Below are 18,813 nucleotides of genomic sequence, written 5' to 3'. Positions count from 1 at the left end.
CCACAACTCGCCAGGTACCTGAAAAACCACCGCAACTCTCCATACAGGTACCTGACTAACCACCAAAAACTCACTAGGTTTCTGACAAATCACCCAAACTCTCCAGGTACCTGACAAATCACCACAACTCCGCCAGGTACATGTACCTAGCAATCACCACAACTCGCCATGGTACCTGACAGATCACCACAACTCGCAGGTACCTGACAAACCACCACAACTCGCCAGGTAGAGGGACAAATCACCACAACTCGCCAGGTACCTGGCAAACCATCACAACCCGCCAGGTACCTGGCCAACCATCACAACCCGCCAGGTACCTGACAGATCACCACAACTCGCCAAGTACATGTACCTAGCAAACCACCACAACTCGCCAGGTACATGTACCTAGCAAACCACCACAACTCGCCAAGTACCTGACAAACCACCACAACTCGCCAGGTACCTGAAAAACCACCGCAACTCTCCATACAGGTACCTGACAAACCACCAAAACTCACTAGGTTTCTGACAAATCACCCAAACTCTCCAGGTACCTGACAAATCACCACAACTCGCCAGGTACATGTACCTAGCAATCACCACAACTCGCCAGGTACCTGACAGATCACCACAACTCGCCAGGTACCTGACAAACCCACACAACTCGCCAGGTAGAGGGACAAATCACCACAACTCGCCAGGTACCTGACAAACACCGCACCTCGCCAGGTACCTGACAACCACCCCAACTCGCCAGGTACATGTACCTAGCAAACCACCACCACTCGCCAGGAACATGTATCTTGCAAACCGCAGCAAATCACCACGTACCGGTGACAAAACCGCAGCAACTCGCAGGGGGTAACGTAAACCCCAACGCACCTTGCCGGGTAACGTACACGCCACCGCTCCTTGCCAGGTAACGTACGCCCACCGCAACTTGCCAGGTTTACGTACACATGCGGTCTGAGTAAACCATCTGCTCCTTTCGACGAGTACTTGGATGTACGGAGCTGGATTTGAGCCTGCGGCTCTCGGTGAAGGCACCAGCAATAAAATGGAGGTAAACTGACAAAAAAATGCCTACAGTGAAACTGTCGTCGGTGCTATCTACATGCTGTATAATACATTTTATTTAATAGACGCGTGGTTACATTCAGTCCGAGGCCACTGTGTAACGTCCCCTCGTCAAGGTGCGCTATGGCTCTCCTTGATCTGAGGCCATTGAAATGACAGACACGTCATTAGCGGTCTCCCAAGTCAATAATTGCCTTCATCTTCTAATTTAGCTGTCATGCATCATGTTAGAGCTGAACCGCAGGAGCTTTGACGATGTCACCTTGTATATGTTGAATGGCCAGTGCATCGATTTGTTCAGATGTCTGGCACAAAGCGAAAGCCGGATCAATTCAGCACTATAAAGCGTTTGAAGGTCTTCTTCAAAAGCCTAGATTACCATCCGTTTTTCTTCTCTAAAACTTGGATCATTATCTTTCTTTCGGATGTCAGAATACCGTAAATGAACATATAAGCTGATTCTAAACCTATTAAAGTAGGAATTCTCTGTAAATCCACTTGCGGTTATCATTAACAAGTTCAAAACTAAAAGATCTTTGATAAAAGGGCAGAATGTCTGAAAAGGGACCCCAGCCATCACCTGGGGAACTGGGGGGGCACTTTACAAGTTTAAAGTATACATGAAAATGTACTGCAAATTCAATAGTATGTTTGTTAGGAAAATGATGAAATATGTACCCAACAACCCCCCCCCCCCCTCCTCTCAACCACCCTCCAAAAGAAAGGATAACACAACATATGCCTGAAAACGTATAAAACACCAGCATGGTATTGTGAGGAGCATGAAGAAAGTATTTCATGGCTTTTGATGATAGGTTTTTTCATGAAATTGTAATTTGACAATTATATTTGTGTCTAAGTATCCACCAAAAATTAAAACTACACACGGAAAACAAATGGAGGTATAGCCCAGACAAGAATAAGGACGAACAGATGGACAAAATTACTATACTATAGCCTGCTCCGCTTAATGGCAGCGAGCGTAGATGAGAGGTTCCTATCTCAATGTGCTGCACTATCGCACTACGTCTCAGCCACAGAGGCCCCCAACATTTTAATGACTCCAGTGTGGTTTTGAATGTGGAGGGAAAATGGAAGAGATTAAGGGATCAGAGTTGGCCTGAACGAGCGAAGTAATACGGGCTTGAAATCTCGTGGAAGAACCCATTTATGGCTGGGCCAGCAGAAAAGTTTGGGATATGGATTGTGCTATTGACTTGCAGGTTTGATTTTTTTGCTGGCCTACCATATCATCCAAAACTTTAAAAATTCAGTGCAGCAGCTTCTTGCAGGGAGTTCTACATGTAGTAACAACAAAACACAAATCTCACCGACGGTTTTGAATAAACCAGTGTATATTCTTTTTAAGCATCGACACTGAATAAAGATAGCACTCAATCGATAGGGTGGGACACGGAATACAATAATTATGGCACGATGGACAGCCGAGAGAAAAAAAAATCAGTCTTCATCCCAGCCTTTGTTTTCTTTGGGTTTAGGGCCACCCACTTTCCTTGGCCATGATGATCTGCAATGAGAAAGAGCCATAATTTTAAACTGTTTCTAAAGAAAACATTACTTCAGGAACAGCCAAATTTCACCAAAGTGTGCGTTTTAATTTGAAATTTTACAGTATATAAACAACACTGATGGTATATGACCTAAAGTTTCGCATGTGAGTTAGTGTTGTTTACCGTCGCATGATCTGACTTGGAAGCAAGATGACTGAAGAGAGTGATTAGACCCCTGCTTGTCTGGTTACCCTGCATGGCACATGCAGCTCTGGCCGTTAATCCTCGCCACATGGGGTCAAGTCACTGACACTGAGGTGTGCAGGTCTCCTGACTAGTTGGCCTACATGTACATCTCTAAATATACTCATGAATGAAATCAAAGAAAGTATCAAGACACGCTGTTTATAAACAAATCTTTAAATTGAAAACACAATCTCAAAACACGACATGCACAATGTACGCTGCAGACGGAAAGACTATTTAGGTTAGGCCTATGTGGAAGTCACCTGAACACCGTTATCTGATGAACAGTTGTCTGCCGAGAGCCCTCAATATGAAACAAACATGTGTACAAATGTATTTCAGCACCAGCTTCCTGTGTACATGTATACGGTTTTCAATATTTTTCATTCTTTACAAACTAGCTTGTAAAACTACTTTTTACAACATTTAAGGATGGACAAGAATAAAGAGCTGTTGAAAATAAAAATAATTGGCTTATATCAACAGAAAATGGAACTGATTTAAAACTCAGTTTTTACCAAACTATACGTTTCATTTTCTGTTTTTACTTTCTGTTTGCACTTGCTTGTTTGCAGTAAACAGGACAAGATTTTCAAGGTATAGCTACACCATGGGCAAAATTTTACTACGTGTCAGTTGCAAAGTTCATGAAAAAAGAAACCAGTCAGGGCAGAGCAGACACCATTGCAGTAAGCCAGCTACATGACAAACCTAACAACATGCAGCTACGAAAAAATCTGCAACCACATGTACATTTGTATTCGATTTGATCACACTTCAGTGACCAAGAGCCTGGTTGTCTAAAGTGCTGTCTTAAGGTATTTAAGCCACTGATGACCCCGGTCACCTCATGGGCCTTTGTTTGAAGTCCTGAGCTTACCTGGTCAACCTTGAGAACAGTACATGCAGCTGTCATGGAGAACTTCATCCCCCAGTACTTGGTCAAGTATAGATCCACCAAACCTTGAGCAGTGGTGTCGCACACACTTCCTACCTCCTGTTAACAAACAATGTCCCACATTATATACATTTATATACATGTATATGCCCCAAAAAATGAATAATGATCAATTCATAAGTTATTAAAGAATTTGTATGTCCCATTTAAAAGTCATTTTGCACAAAACTGAACACTTATATTTTGCACAATACTGCACACCTTATTTTGCACAATATTGTACTTATATTTGGCACCATATTGCACACTTATATTTTGCACAACACTGCACACCTTATTTTGCACAATATTGTACACTTATATTTTGCACAACACTGCAGACTTTATTTTGCACAACATCGCACAACTTATTTTGCACAACACTGCAAACTTTCAAAACCAACAAAACAATTTGATTTAAGTCAGCTTCTTGTGTTTTAGTTTTTTCTTGTCACCAACTTACATCAACATCAACTCCTACGGTTTTCTTGCCTTCTTGGTGACTGGCATACAGTTTGGACAGAACTTCAGTTCCCTGTGGTGAAAATCAAACCAGCAGTTTTGACTACACATGGATATAGAGGCATCTGATTTTACAATGCTACAATGCTACAGAAGTACAATGGTACAGAAGTACAATGCTACAGAAAAATACTCCACGCTTTCAAACCTCAATGCCTGGATTTGACTTGCAAGATTTGAAAACACCATGAAGATCTGATCAACACCATGAAGACTTAATCAACACCATGAAGATCTGATCAACACCATGAAGACCTAATCAACACCATGAAGATCTGATCAACACCATGAAGACCTAACCAACACCATGAAGACCTGATCAACACCATGAAGACCTAACCAACACCATGAAGATCTGATCAACACCATGAAGACCTAGCCAACACCATGAAGACTCAATCAACACCACGAAGATCTGATCAACAGCATAAAGACCTGATCAACACCATATCAAGGCATAAAGTGGGAGTGACAACAATTTCATCAGGTATGGGAAATTCCTGGCATTTGGTTGTCGGAGCTATAATCTTTAAAAAGATGTGCCGTACAAAAAAAAAAATTCAGAATTGTTGATTTGGTTCAGCTAAATACAAAAAAAAATGAGTTGCACCTGGCTCCTAACTAAACCTCTTGGGCCTATATTTTCTGAAAAATGTCAATTAAGAGAATTACCAGGGGAAATCTGTCACTGGTGTAAGCGGTCTCCCCCGACGAGATAAAATGTAAATGAGGCAGTCCAAAGATTCCCACAATGCAACATTTACTTGTGGATCGCACATGTAAACAGTACGAGATTGAAAGTGAATTATAAGATTAGTAATCCAAATGCGATCTTCCTTACTATCGATAACCTTTTTTTAATGCATTCGTATAAAATTCACAACGATCTGTACAGAAGAACTGAAGTTACATGGTAGACTGCATAATTACAACAACACACCATGTCTGACCTTTCAAGGTCGCTAAACAAGGGAGGTAACTGTCTAAAAAAAATTAGGCTTTCTAAATACAGTGACTTGTGTGGGCTTATGTTCGAAGGGGAAACCCCAGATAAAACCGAACATTCGAATGTTCATTTTAAGTCAGATACATGTCAGAAGACATCTGGAAATCTCAACTTTATGTAGATGACGGTTAAAATAACAGCACAATTTTTCGACATCGCTTTAATAAACCCAATATGAGCTCCGGCATGTGAAGTAGGTACATGATCATCTGAACTAAATGAACTCTTCAAATGAGACAGCCACTAGTGAATCCACAAGTGAAGTCTTATTTAAATAAGTTGCTTTCAACGGCTATATTTTCAGCCGCATTGTTGCAACAGCAGTTTTGAAGTGAACATACAATGCAAAAGTAGCCTACTATCAAATCTGACAGAAAGATAGGTGCAAGTTTAGCAAAATATTGTCTGGCGATGATTATTTTCAGCGAGTTTCTTAGTGGAGTGAGGATAAACAAGTCTCCCAAATTTTATTGAGATAAATAAATTAATTTTCTAGATATACATGTATTGGTAATGGGTGGACTGACGTGGGCTGATGTTCATCCCGATACCTATGACGACATCCTCTTCAGTCAAAGTTGACAGGGATACACAAATAGCTGGCCTGACTGAACAGTTTGTTAAACTGCATGATGTTCAAGTCATGTGATACGCTCATATACTGACCTCTAAACCAAAATGAAGTGGAATGGCATCATCATACACGAATATTACACCGATTCGCAGATATTATCCGTGTGAAATATACAACTTTGAGTGCATCGCAGTACTGAAATGTTTCTTCAGCTTAACCATTAAACTGTACGCATGAAAAACATCATTACACATGTATCTGAATGAGGTGGGGGGGGGGGGGGGGGGGGGGAAGGTTAAATATGAAAACAAAAGTAATAATCACACTGTCATCAATATTAACCATATAAATGTTCAGATATTTTGTTTAGATACACGCAATATTTTGAAACATTCTGATAGAGCTACTGCAGGGGTTGTAAGACAGCTAATTTGCACAGTTTTATGAAGCTGGCATCTTTATTCACACAAATAAATCATTTTAGAATCATTTTCATAATAATTCATAATTTGCATAAATTCCACTCAAAAAAATGCTTTAGTGGTTTTAGGGAAATTGGTGCAAAACTTTAGCAGAAGTTGTGTGGACAAAATCTGTGTACATGAAAATCCATTATAGCACAAAGTATCTGAATGGGAGTAATTAAGAAAATAAGTGATTGTAATTGAACTTGCGCATACACAAGTTTAGATACATGTGGTTGTATGCTGAGTTTCATGGAAATAGATTCAGTACTTCAGGAAGACTGGCATGGACAAAATCCATGGAAAAGCACCATTAAATGGGGGTAATTATGAAAATAATACCTTGATTGCCATTAAACTTAAGTATGCACTAGTTCAGATGACAGGCAAGATGTGTGGTAAGTTACATCAAAACAGGCACGTAGTTTGGGAGGACATGCGTAGGCATTTTCATGTCTACAGACAGACAGGGTGATTCCTACACTCCATTCCCAATTTCATTGAGGGTTGTCTATGTATGAAAACAAAACATAATTTCTTCCATCCATGTATGAGTGCCCATTATAAGGAGCTATAAAAAATGGTTAACCTTCCATACAAGTTTACATTTACAAACCATATGGACCTTAGACCAGGGAGCTAAAAAAAAAAAAACAAAAAACAAAAAAAAAAAAACAAGGGTTTACACTTACATCTGAGTCAATACATTTACATACATGTATCATAACTTAGACAAGGGAGCTAAAAAACAAAGCTTCAAAACTTCAATCCATGCATGAAAGCCATCATACAGGAGCTAAAAAAGGAAGGTTTTAACCACCGACACCCTCCAGATGAGCTAACAATCAAAATGTCTCACCCTAGCTCCCGTGTTCTCTGCTATTGCTCGTGGAATGGCTTCCAATGACTCAGCAAATTTTGTAATGGCGTACTGTTCTAGGCCTGGTACACTCTGCAAAACAAAAATACTTCTCATTAATGTCTGCTATATCAAGTAGCAAGTGAAAACTGTACAAAATCTTAAGCATAAATTCAAAGTTTTTAGAGCCATTTTTTTTTTTAAAAGAGGAACCGACTGATTATCACATAACACAGCTGGAAGTCTAGAAATAATTTTTAATTTAGTGCCAGTCACGATGGCAAATTTTCCAGTTATTCATATTACTAAAACAGTTCTAATGTTGTCATGGCAGAGTTTCAGACCAGGTCCTTCCCAATGTCAATGTACTTGTATCCTATGCATGTATGCTTGGGTTTTTATGCCATACTGAACAGCCTTTCAGTCATATGACAACAAGGAGTTATTTGGTGGGTGTACATTTACAGTATCTTCTGTATTTACTGTATTCTTCTGGCACAAAGTACTGCCACCAATGAAGTATCATGCTGAAGACACCCGAAATGACACCCCATCTAGTCACATTACACTGACACCAAGCCATTCAGTCATCTTTCTTTGCTCTAAACTCTCAGTGCTGAGAGCCAAGAGAGGTAGCAACAAGTACCATTTTGAAGTCTTTGGTATGAACCGACCCAGGTTTGATCAAAGGTCTCCTGAGTTTGAGGTAGACACTCGAATCATTAGGCCACTGAAGCGGTTCATTCAGTGTATGTTGTTGTTCTGCCTAGTTACAATACTAAACAGAAGACACCAGATATATGGTCACAGTAATACGAGGTCTTGTCAGTGTGTGCAAACTTTCCTCTAAAGCTGAACACAAAAGTTGGAAAAACAGAGACCCTTAGAGATTAATTTCTTAAATTCAATTGATGGCTTACACACCACTCAAGAATATTTCACTTGTACAACGACGACCTTGAACTCTGAATTAGAATAACAAGATGGATGTTTGAGACACTCTGCCATCTAATTAGCGCTAATCACAATGTTTGTGACAGAATGGTACAGCACTACACAACAGAACTGTACAGCACGACAGAATGGCACAGCCTGACAGACCTGCACAGCACAACAGAACAGCACAGCACAACATGACAGAACGGCACAGCACAACATTACTGACCTCTCCGTAAGATGTCACTTGTTTGGCCACCTCAATTTCAGTGGCTCCTGCCCCAGGAACCAGTCTGGGGTCCTGTAACATAATCAACACACCCAAAATAACATACGTCCTTTCAGTGGTTAAACACTTTACCATCCTTTTTTCTAACAAATATGAAACTGCAGATAAAATTTGGTCTGTGAATTCAGAACTCTTTCACAAATAACGTGCTAAAACACATGTGAAAGGTAACTTTCTGTTTTCAATGGTCACTGAGGAAAACTACCTGTCCAGGACTAATGGACATCACATTATTGCAACCCCCATTACTCTAATGGTTGCTTGATTTTGTTGGCTAGCAGACCACATTAAGCACATCTCAGAACAGCTTGATCATGACTTTGCACAGACACAGTTATCCTAGTTACATGGAAGAATGGCGCCACTACCACATCCACCTACCTTAGTGAGACACTTAAAGGTGTTGACGCCGTCATCGATGGCTCTCTCAATGTCATCCATGATGTTGTCTGTTGAGCCCCTCACAACTATCGTCGCAATAGCACTTTCCTTTTTATCTGTCAGAGGTCAAATAGCAGAACTTCCATGAATATATTAAAATTTCGTGCATCATTCTTGTTAGAGCCTAGAGCATGTGTATTTCTCTCTTTGTTTTTACACATAAAAATTTGTCTTGCCAATAGTTGGTGGTTTTACCCCCTGGTTTTCTCCACCCAGTCATCTCACCACCTTCGTACAAATGAAAAACTCTAGAGCATGGCTTGAAACAACAATTAAATAAATAAACAGATTTTTTAAAAAAGTATCCTTTTCTTCAAAGTTTTTTGTTTCATCTAACACTAAAATGCTATGATAGATTATACATTATATTAGGGGGGTGAGTGAGTGCTTGGGGTTTAACGTCGTACTCAACAATTTTTCAGTCATATGACAACGAAGGAATCCTTAGGGTGCATGTACGTGTAATGTGCCTCCTTGTTGAAGGACGGATTTCCACCGCTCTTCTATTTAGAGCTGCTTCACTGAGACAACTTCCCGAAGGCAAGTAAGCCGCCCCGCCCGAGCCATCATACTACTGATACGGGTCAACCAGTCGTTGCACTATCCCCTTCATGCTGAACCATTATCTTTGGGAATTTACCTTGTTTGAAGACCACAACTGGCGTGTCTCCTATCTCATCTACATAAACATGGTCGCAGTAACCAGCCTCCTCATTGGTTGGGGCAGTCTGAAAAAAAAAAAAAAAACAAAAACCCATAGACGAGTTTTACGCTGCATACACTGCCAACAAGTAACATGCAAATCCTTTAGTCAAAGGGGCTTAGGAACCATGTGTTATTTGGCGTGTGTTTGTAGGCCATAACGTAGCTTTGCTCTAGGTGCTGCTATCTGATTCCATTCCTAATGGTCTGTTTCCCAATTCGCCACTACAAACGTCTCAGTTGGGGATGGATTTCCCAAAATATACCCTTTTCAGACACACATGGACACCTGTCTATTATTGTTTGAACGGTGGGGTTAAGGTATACTATGAGAAATGAAGGTTTGTGTGTTTGCTTTTGGTTAACTCACATAGGCATTCACATGATTTTATTTAAGGCAGGTCTATATTGTCACTTATAACCTGCAAGTGCACATAAAAACAATGACTCCCTGGTACATTACTTCCAAAAATGTGCAGTTTTGCATGAAATATGTCAAAAATTTTCCCAACTCTGAGCCCACTGGGCCTTTCCCAAATTCTGTGGGATCATGCCCTTCTCTATCAACTGTAACACAGCCTGCTGGTATGTATTTTTTTTTTTCTAACTTAAGATCACCTAATGCATGATCAAAATAAAACATGTAAAACCTTGTAATTGATGTGAATTACGAATTCTTTGACAATAACATTTGACTTTAACGTCAAGACATATCTATTAATCATTTCATGTTTAAGCCTGTTCACCTGTTTCACAAAGCAATTGTATCGCTACATGCACACAACTACAATGGCAACGTAATGTCTTGATGTACTCACCACACGGGGGAGGGCTGTGGCCTGAACAGCCCGACACAGTCTCCTCAGATCCCACTTTGACAACAGCCGTACCACCATGATCTTGTATTTGTTACAGTAATGCTGAGCCAACTCTCCCACTTTTCCTCCAGAGACAATCAGTGTACATCCTGCATCGGCAATCGATTTGATTTGCTGTAAAACCAGGACAGACTGAGCAAAAACTTACTGAGATGTTTTTTTTTTTAGTTTGATTGGTGCTTTACATCATTCTCAAAAATATTTCAGAAGTGTGACATACCCTACCTAACAACCCCACTAATCTATCTATGTTTTTAACTGGTTATAAACCCTGTGCTCAAGCAGGTTTCACTTACAGTATAATGTTTAGGTTATGGATGGAGGAAAGTGCAGTGCCCATAGCAACCACAAACCTCTCGACTCAAAGATGCAGATGAGACAGCCAGAACTGGATTTGAACACGCAACCTTATGGTCGCAGCCAGTCATCACTTTGACCATCTGAGCCAGTCAGGTCCACTTCCTGCTTGTGATTTACAAACAACCGGAGACAACTTACTTAGTGCTAGTGGATCAAAGAGAATAACCAAGGGAGACAACCAACTCACCTCTTCCATCATGGTTTCCTCCCCTTTACTGAATGATTTCAATTCCTCAGCATTCTTGATAAGCACTGTACCCTGTGGGAAGGTACAGAGATGAAGAAAATTGATCACAAATTAGATTACTTAGTCATTTTAACACAATAAAACAGGAAATTAAATCACTGGGACAGAAAACTGGTGTATGTTTGTAACACCTCTCGCAGAAAGCCAATATTATGATCAGCACACCAAAATTCATTCTCCGCAAGTTATTGATTGTGTCTTATCACACCTAGACTTTGTCGCAGGTGTGCATTAGATGTGAGATTGTGATAGAGCTCCTCAAATTTGAAGGCCTGGATCATATTTATTTATTTCATTAGTGTTTTACGCCATACTCAAAAACATTTCACTTCTACAACGACGGCCAGCATTATGGTAGGAGGAAATCGAGCAGAGCCTGGTGGAAACTCACAACCATCCGCAGGTTGCTGGCAGACCTTCCCACAGCCCGGATCATAGTACAACCAGTAACAAACGTTTCATTCACCCCTACCTTAGTTTCTGTCTGCATGCTGTCTAAAGGGCAGGAATAGACAGCAATTTTACACTTGTCCACTTTGTTGATTTCACCCTCCACTTGCCGTTTGAACACCATCCCATGGACAACATCTGACTGGAGGACTCCAGCTCCCTGCAAAGTGTCAGTCAGTTTCATGCAGTAAATTCATTTCACTGCTTAAGGCCCAGATTTGTACCCTTATGCCACTGATTATTGTACTTATTTGACTTCTGGCACATCCGTGCTCTCAGGTTAGTTGCCCATCCTGACCATGTGTTGAACAAAACATCGGACGCAAAACAGCCAACTAATAGTACAATCTGAACTCTAATAACACAAGTTAAGGATCAGAAATTTAAAGAATTAAAGTAAAAGAAAGCTAAAATATGAAATAAGGTTTATCATACAGACAACAGGAAACTATGTGTAAAAATTCTTTTAGTTTTTTTTTTTTAGATATTTTTAAAAGTGCTAAAAGGCATTCAGATATTTAAACTCTATGGAGGGCTTTATGAGCCATATTGACAGTATCTAGGAACCCTGAAATTACATCATCTTTTTTTCCTGGTGTTGACCAGAAGGAAGGAATATTTGAGGAGGAATGAATATTTGAGAACATTATTTCAATAATCTTTTACTCTTTGTAAAAAGATTTATTCCAACATTCAGTGTCGTGATTAGAGATGGAAAAACTTTGTGTGATGTCAAGGGTTAAAAAAATTCTGATAGTATGGTCCATAAAGCCCACCTTAGAATTCAAAGGTTTGAAAACCTTTAACTCTCTTCACAAAAACCTAAAATAAATACATGGAAGGATATTTATGCATAGTTTAAAGTGGTCTATTAAATGATGTTTAACTTCGAATTTGGAGGTCTTTTCTTTAAAGAAAATTTGACTTTGTTGTTTTGCTTGTGGTGACTTCAGGGAGAAGTCTGCATAAAGCAGGTAGGAAGCCATGACAACACATATTAAGCGCTGCCTAACTGAAACACTATGCCAAAGGTGCTAGTCACTCTCGTCACAGCTTACTGACATTGAGCCAAGCATTACCTCACCTATTCCCTCAAGTCTAGTGCCAAAGATGATAACACCCAGGCAATGGTTTAATCTTCTGCTGTATGACCCAACATAAAAACAAGACTGACAGACTAAACAAGACTAAATAATTTCATGAATTTGAATGGAAACATAAACCTTAAAATCTGCCCAAATGAGAAATTTCAACATTACAGTCTACTTTCATACTGGCAAAAGTGAAAAATTTGTTTATCATACAATTCAGTACTCACCATTATCTTTATGACTCTAATGTTGTCCACACTGAAATTGGTCTTTTCGGGATAAACCGAAACTAAAACAAGAGTAGACCATTGTAAAAATCTGGTTTAGAGTAAATTTAAAGGCGAGGAAAATATAAAAATTATATAAAGCTCAGATGAAAAAGTGCGAAATTAGTTTTAAATGTGAACTTCAATTTTCCTTTAAAGAGAAAAAGTCACTGGAACATAATTTTTGTAAGGTGGATATTTGGTACCAATGTCAGAAATAAGGATAAAATACATGTTTAATGAACATATTTCCACCAAAATCGGTCTTTTCAGCTAACAAATGTTTTCAATCTGAATTATGAATCATATTTATAATTTTAATATATTCATAAATATTATCATAATTTAGATTAAATTTCACACTTTTCCATCTGATTTTGGCATCATTTTTATGTTTCCTTCTCCTTGAAGAGTGCTATCTCTACAAGTTCATCCTAAACCATAACATTCCCTCACATGACATTTGAGGATAAAAATGGATGCCTCAAAATGAAAACATCCTGTGATGTTGCAAGTTTTACAAGATTTGTTTCCCCTTTTTTCTTTTAGGCTTGTGTGGTTGTAACAAAGGTTGTATTTTCCTTTCAATTCCTAGGTATGAGTCAAGTTCCCAGTTTCTGAGGCAAATGCTATTAACTACTGAATCACCATATTGAAGTCAACAAGGAACCAATCATTATGGCTTGAAGCATCTTCGGCAATACTGCAGCCATATTGTGGTAACTGCCAACACTGAAGAATACTCACTGCAGGCCTCTGTGATTAATTGTGCCAGGAAATCTTCATGACCATACTGCTTGCTCATGACAGACGTCCTCACAGCTTTCAGGATTTGATTCTTGTCGGTCATATTCGTCACCTTGTCCACCACCAAATCTGAAAACAGAAGGGAGTCCCATTAAAAAAAACTACCTGTTGTGGACCAAACACACGAGACTCTTTATTAAATGTCATAATTATACTAATCAATAATAAATATATCCATCCAGTGCTACAGATAAGGGGTGTACAGGCATAAATAAACATAAAAAATTAGATGATACTCTTCTAAAATTAAAACAGAACGTACTGTATACGCCTGAAGATTTGAGTCAAAATCAGAAGTAAATCTCCACAGCCAACCATATGCTCGACATTCTCCACGTGCTTGTTTTCAAACACTCTAGGTTACAGCAAAAGCTCATGTGCAACCACCCACAGCCATGGAGAATGCCTACTGCAATGTTTGTCTTTGTGACATTCTGGAGTGTTTGCCATGAAGAGGATGTAGCAAAGGGTTACAAATGTTTTTTTGGGTTCCTGTGCTGTAAGTTCTGCTTCTACACTGCACAAAATCATCCTAATATCGCTCCCAAATATCTATTTAAATTCCCAACAAACACTTCAGATTTATACTATATACTGCCAATAATTAAAGCACAAACTAATAAACTCTTGTCTTCTAATGTCAAAAGTCGAAAGTACCATACACCTTCTGACGAAAAATTATCTGCAGCACTGCACATCTATTTATTTTGCTCGTCTGGGGTTCATATATAAATAATGGCTGTCTCAGTTCAGGTTTACAGCTTGAGAGAACTTTGCAGGTCCAGGAAGAAACCTTACATTTACATGCACACACTGATCCCAAATTCAACTGCAAGAAAGACGCAATTTTCAGGATATTTTATACTAAAACATTCCCATTTCTTGTTAATTTCCATGTAAACTGGGAAGAGAATCTTTTCTGAAATTCTACTACCAGCTGAACATCATCAGTAAAATGTTTAGTTTTGGCCATTTTGGTCAAAGATTAGATACCTTAAAAATTATGATTTTCCTTGTTATCAGGTTAAATCAGCTGACAGTTGAAAATATTCATCCCTGTATATACATCAGACTAGAGGTAGAGTTGAACAAATGACATCCTTCAAGTCATCTGATGGGTCATCAGTTCATTTATACGTATTTATTTATCTGATTGGTGTTTTACGCCGTACTCAAGAACATTTCACTCATACAATGGCAGCCAGCATTGTAGTGGGAGGAAACCAGCCAGAACCTGGGGGAAACCCACGACCATCTGCTGGTTGTGGCAGACCTTCCCACGTATGGCTGGAGAGGAAGCCAGCAAGAGCTGGACTTGAACTCACTTTGAACGGATTGGCGAGAGGCTCATGGGTTATCAAAATGCGCTAGCACGCTAACCAACTGAGTCACGGAGGACACCGTTTATTAGAACATGCCACAAAGCAAAAAGGTCTTTGCACATGATGTGCAGCTAAAACACCACTATACCTGGTAGGATTTCAACGGCCTTTTTGCATGCGATTTCGTAACCTTCAATTACTTCCGTCACAGACAGCCCCTAAATAGTAACAAACAAATCAGAAGAAAGTCTTAAAATTCACATCATGGATACACACATAACGTAAGACAATCTTTTTACTGGAAAAGAAAGATTCAAGACAGTAATGTTGTGAACCAACCATTTGCTTAAATATTCACATCATTTTCAATAAGAGTGCCATATTTATACTGCCATACACAGTTATCTCACCATTCTCAAGAGCTCTTCTGCATTCTCCAAAAGTGCACCAGCGAACACCAGAATAAAGTTGGTCCCATCTCCACATTCCTGCTCCTGCTGCTGGGAAGCCATGACAATCATCTTGGCTGCTGGATGCTGAACCTGCAAGGAAATAAGATAGTTTCCATGATAACCATCTAGCCTGTGGTGTCCACTCGATCTGCAGATGGTCCGGTGAGATTTGTTGTCGTCCCTTGATCAACAGCACCGCAAAAATCTTCATTTACTTCTTTCTTCGTTGTTTAATGGCATAGTCTCTAAGCGGCCTTCAATTTTTCAACAAGCATTGGAATGCCTATTAAGCTTGAATGTTATTTGTTTATTGGATTGTAGTGTTTTACTCTGTACTGAAGAATATTCCATTAAAACGATGGTGGTCACAATTATGGTGGGAATGTTATTTACAGAAGGGTCTTGCAACTGCTATTCGATTACCTATATACATGCGCTTAAATGCCGTGTTGCTTTATCAGAGATTTTTTATTTACCTCAAGTTCCCGGATAATTGTTGCAGCATCGTTTGTAACAAACAGTTTTTCCAGATGATTGATTACCATTTTGTTCTGCCCTGAAAGCAAAATAAAACTCTTATCAAACAATGCATCTAGCCTTACCCTAAAAAGGTTTTTTTCGCAGAAATGTGAGGTTGAAAACTGAAGGGGATGCAACTTTCAGCAAAATAGTTTCAAGGCTTTGTACTGTTACATACAAACATCCTTCTTCATTTCTCGATTTTACAATCAGCAACATTTAACCATTAAATGCTAACTTTTTCTTTTCACTGTCACTGTCTCTTGATACTGCCATGGCCGGTTGCCGGGTGTATGGGTAAGCATAGTACAACTTGACCAGGTGCACAACTGCAGCCACTTCTTAAGCAGCAATCAAAATGTTAGACATTTAAAGCTCACCCTAACAAAAATTCAGGTCATCGAATACGAGCTAAATACTTGAATTGTATTAAGATTCCAGTCAGAGTACTTGCAAAGTACATGGACTTGGATGAAGTACACCAAGACAACTATATATGGTTTGAAAAAATCATGAATACCTACATGATTCAAAGTCACCTGTGTGACGACCTTAGTCTGAATTTTCTGACTAGAACTTAAGAGCAGATATTGTGACTACATTGACCCGGGCTCAATTGGAGGCCATCATTTTCATTTGGAGCTCTGTAAAACGACTGAATGACCCAAACATCTTGACCCATGGCCTACTTAACACATGTACGAGCCAATGTAAGGTTCTGAGAGGTATGTTTTCGTTCAAACCTTCACTAAAGGAAAAAAAAAGGCTCATCAACTGCTTTTCTCTTTGTTCTTATGTTCTTATTTAATCTTACCGTGAGGGCCAAGCGCAGATCTGGTTGTTTTGGCGAGCTCTTTGCATGCTTCTATGTTTTTGTACACAGCTTCTTCTAAACCGGAGTAATGCTGCAACATAAATACACTCAGATGAGAAACTTGACCAGCATCCTCATATTGCATCTTGCTTCAAAGTGACACCTACATGTAAAATATATCACACTCATCCGCACCACACAGGATGTATGGTAAACATGTGAATAATCTCTCCTACAGGACAATATCTCCATTTACTGTGCTTATTTATTTAACTGGTGTCTCATGCTGTACTCAAGAATATTTCACATATACGACGGAAGCTGGCATTATGGTGGGAGGAAACTGGGCAGAGCCCGGGGGAAACCCACACCCATGCTCAGGTTGCTGACAGATGTACGGTTCATTTACTGTGAACTCTTCATGTATGTATACCTGTACAAGAACAGGTACAGTTAGGGTCACCCACACTACGTAATTTCTCTTGGCAAACACTAAATTACTATTATGGGCTGCAATATTCAAATCCTGAGTGTACTTATATCAACACTATCACAGATGGAGTCCTCTCCAATATGTGTCTTTTCTTAAGACAAGACAACTAAATGGGAGCAACTATGTTAATCAACAACAGCTTGCTTACCACTCACTGTTCATATGTATTCTACATTATACTTAACACATCTCATTGTACACATTCTATGGCCTTGTTTCTTTCTTTGGGCGAGGTGGGGGTGGGGGCGGGGCGGGGCGGGGCTGGGAGGGACTGCCTGTGAAAATGTCAGTGAAGCATCAACAGCAGAAATCACAGAGAGTAAAAGAAAGTAGCATGAAGAAAATGGTAATAGTCACTGTTGTGACCTGCAAGAGAAGTGGTCTACTACCCAAGCATAAAGGCCGAAATGTGTCTTTCGCGGGTAAAATATATCATAGCATGTGGACATACATGTATAAATGGCAAAAGTGTTAACGATCATGTGCAACTTTAGTGTGGGTGAAAACAAAATGGCCTCATCGTGTTAATGTATAGGGAAAAATGCCTATGTTAGCCTCTGCGACAGTGACCAGTAAGGCCTAATTGTACAAAGAGACGTCACGTAATCTCCATAAAAATACTCAGACTATCACGAAAGCTGAAAATTACAAAAACCCACAAATATAATATTGCTGAGAGCGATTCAAACAATGGTGTTTTCCTATAACCTCAGAGGGACAATTTTTTTCCCTCACGCCATCTGCTACTAAAAGAGATGTCTCTACCTTCCAGAATGTACATCTTACAGAATAGTATCAGTAGAAGCAGAGCCTGTGGGAAATCTGCAATCATCTGCTGGTTGCTGGAAGACTTTCCCACAAATGGCCGGAGAGGGAAAGCGTGAGCTAGCCTTGAGCTCACAGCGAGAGGCTTCTGGATCATTGCTCCACGCTGGCCATCTCGGCCATGGAGGTTCTGAACAGGATATATATAGGGGTGTCATAAACAGGTGATCTACTAATTTGATTCAAGGGCCTGAAGATAGGGTCTACATGAATAAATAGTATTTCTTCCATCAAAACAAACCGAACAACTATTCTTGTAGCTTTAAATTGACTGTTGTGCTTCAAAACATCTGACACCATCTTGTGTGCTAATCATATGTCAAAACATTGTGTTGTCTCAACCAAGTGGAATCCTCATTACTGAGTGTGTTATTTATGCTGTGGAAGATTCTAGTAACTCATGCCGGGACCATTACAAATGCGTGATCACGTGGTTTCAGACCCACATGGCCGACTGACATTAGCAGCGCTCAGAAACAGTGAGTTACTGCTGGAACACAGCCAGCATTAGAAGAATACGGGAGTCAGAATACATTACTTAGATTATCAGAGTAGCAATATGTAAAATCGAATGACAATAAATCTCACCCTTGCGCCCTGTTTTAGCATTTGAGCGAAGCCAGGCGGTGTAGGAACGTGCAGCGCCATGTTGCCGATTGAAAAATTTTCCCAGAAGACACTGTAACCGGAAATGTAACGGAAGGACGCGAGAAATGTTTCGGGGGATCCCGTCAATACGT

At 39.7% G+C, this 18,813-nt stretch overlaps 1 protein-coding gene across 1 annotated transcript; it reads right to left on the bottom strand.

The window, feature by feature from the left end:
• Positions 1-2,369: 2,369 nt before the first annotated feature.
• LOC135475808 (T-complex protein 1 subunit theta-like) lies at positions 2,370-18,733 on the bottom strand. The gene is given in 18 exon segments (XM_064755752.1): positions 2,370-2,568; positions 2,570-2,590; positions 3,700-3,816; positions 4,220-4,291; positions 7,182-7,274; positions 8,347-8,418; positions 8,788-8,903; positions 9,488-9,575; positions 10,368-10,541; positions 10,975-11,046; positions 11,507-11,644; positions 12,803-12,864; positions 13,589-13,717; positions 15,119-15,188; positions 15,381-15,512; positions 15,899-15,978; positions 16,756-16,846; positions 18,662-18,733. Coding segments are annotated over 18 exon segments (1,632 nt in total). The 5' UTR covers positions 18,722-18,733; the 3' UTR covers positions 2,370-2,523.
• Between the last annotated feature and the right edge of the window lie 80 nt (positions 18,734-18,813).

This window comes from Liolophura sinensis, chromosome 1, assembly GCF_032854445.1.
Source record: "Liolophura sinensis isolate JHLJ2023 chromosome 1, CUHK_Ljap_v2, whole genome shotgun sequence".
Taxonomy (NCBI): domain Eukaryota; kingdom Metazoa; phylum Mollusca; class Polyplacophora; order Chitonida; family Chitonidae; genus Liolophura; species Liolophura sinensis.
This window is presented reverse-complemented; position numbering and strand designations above follow the sequence as displayed.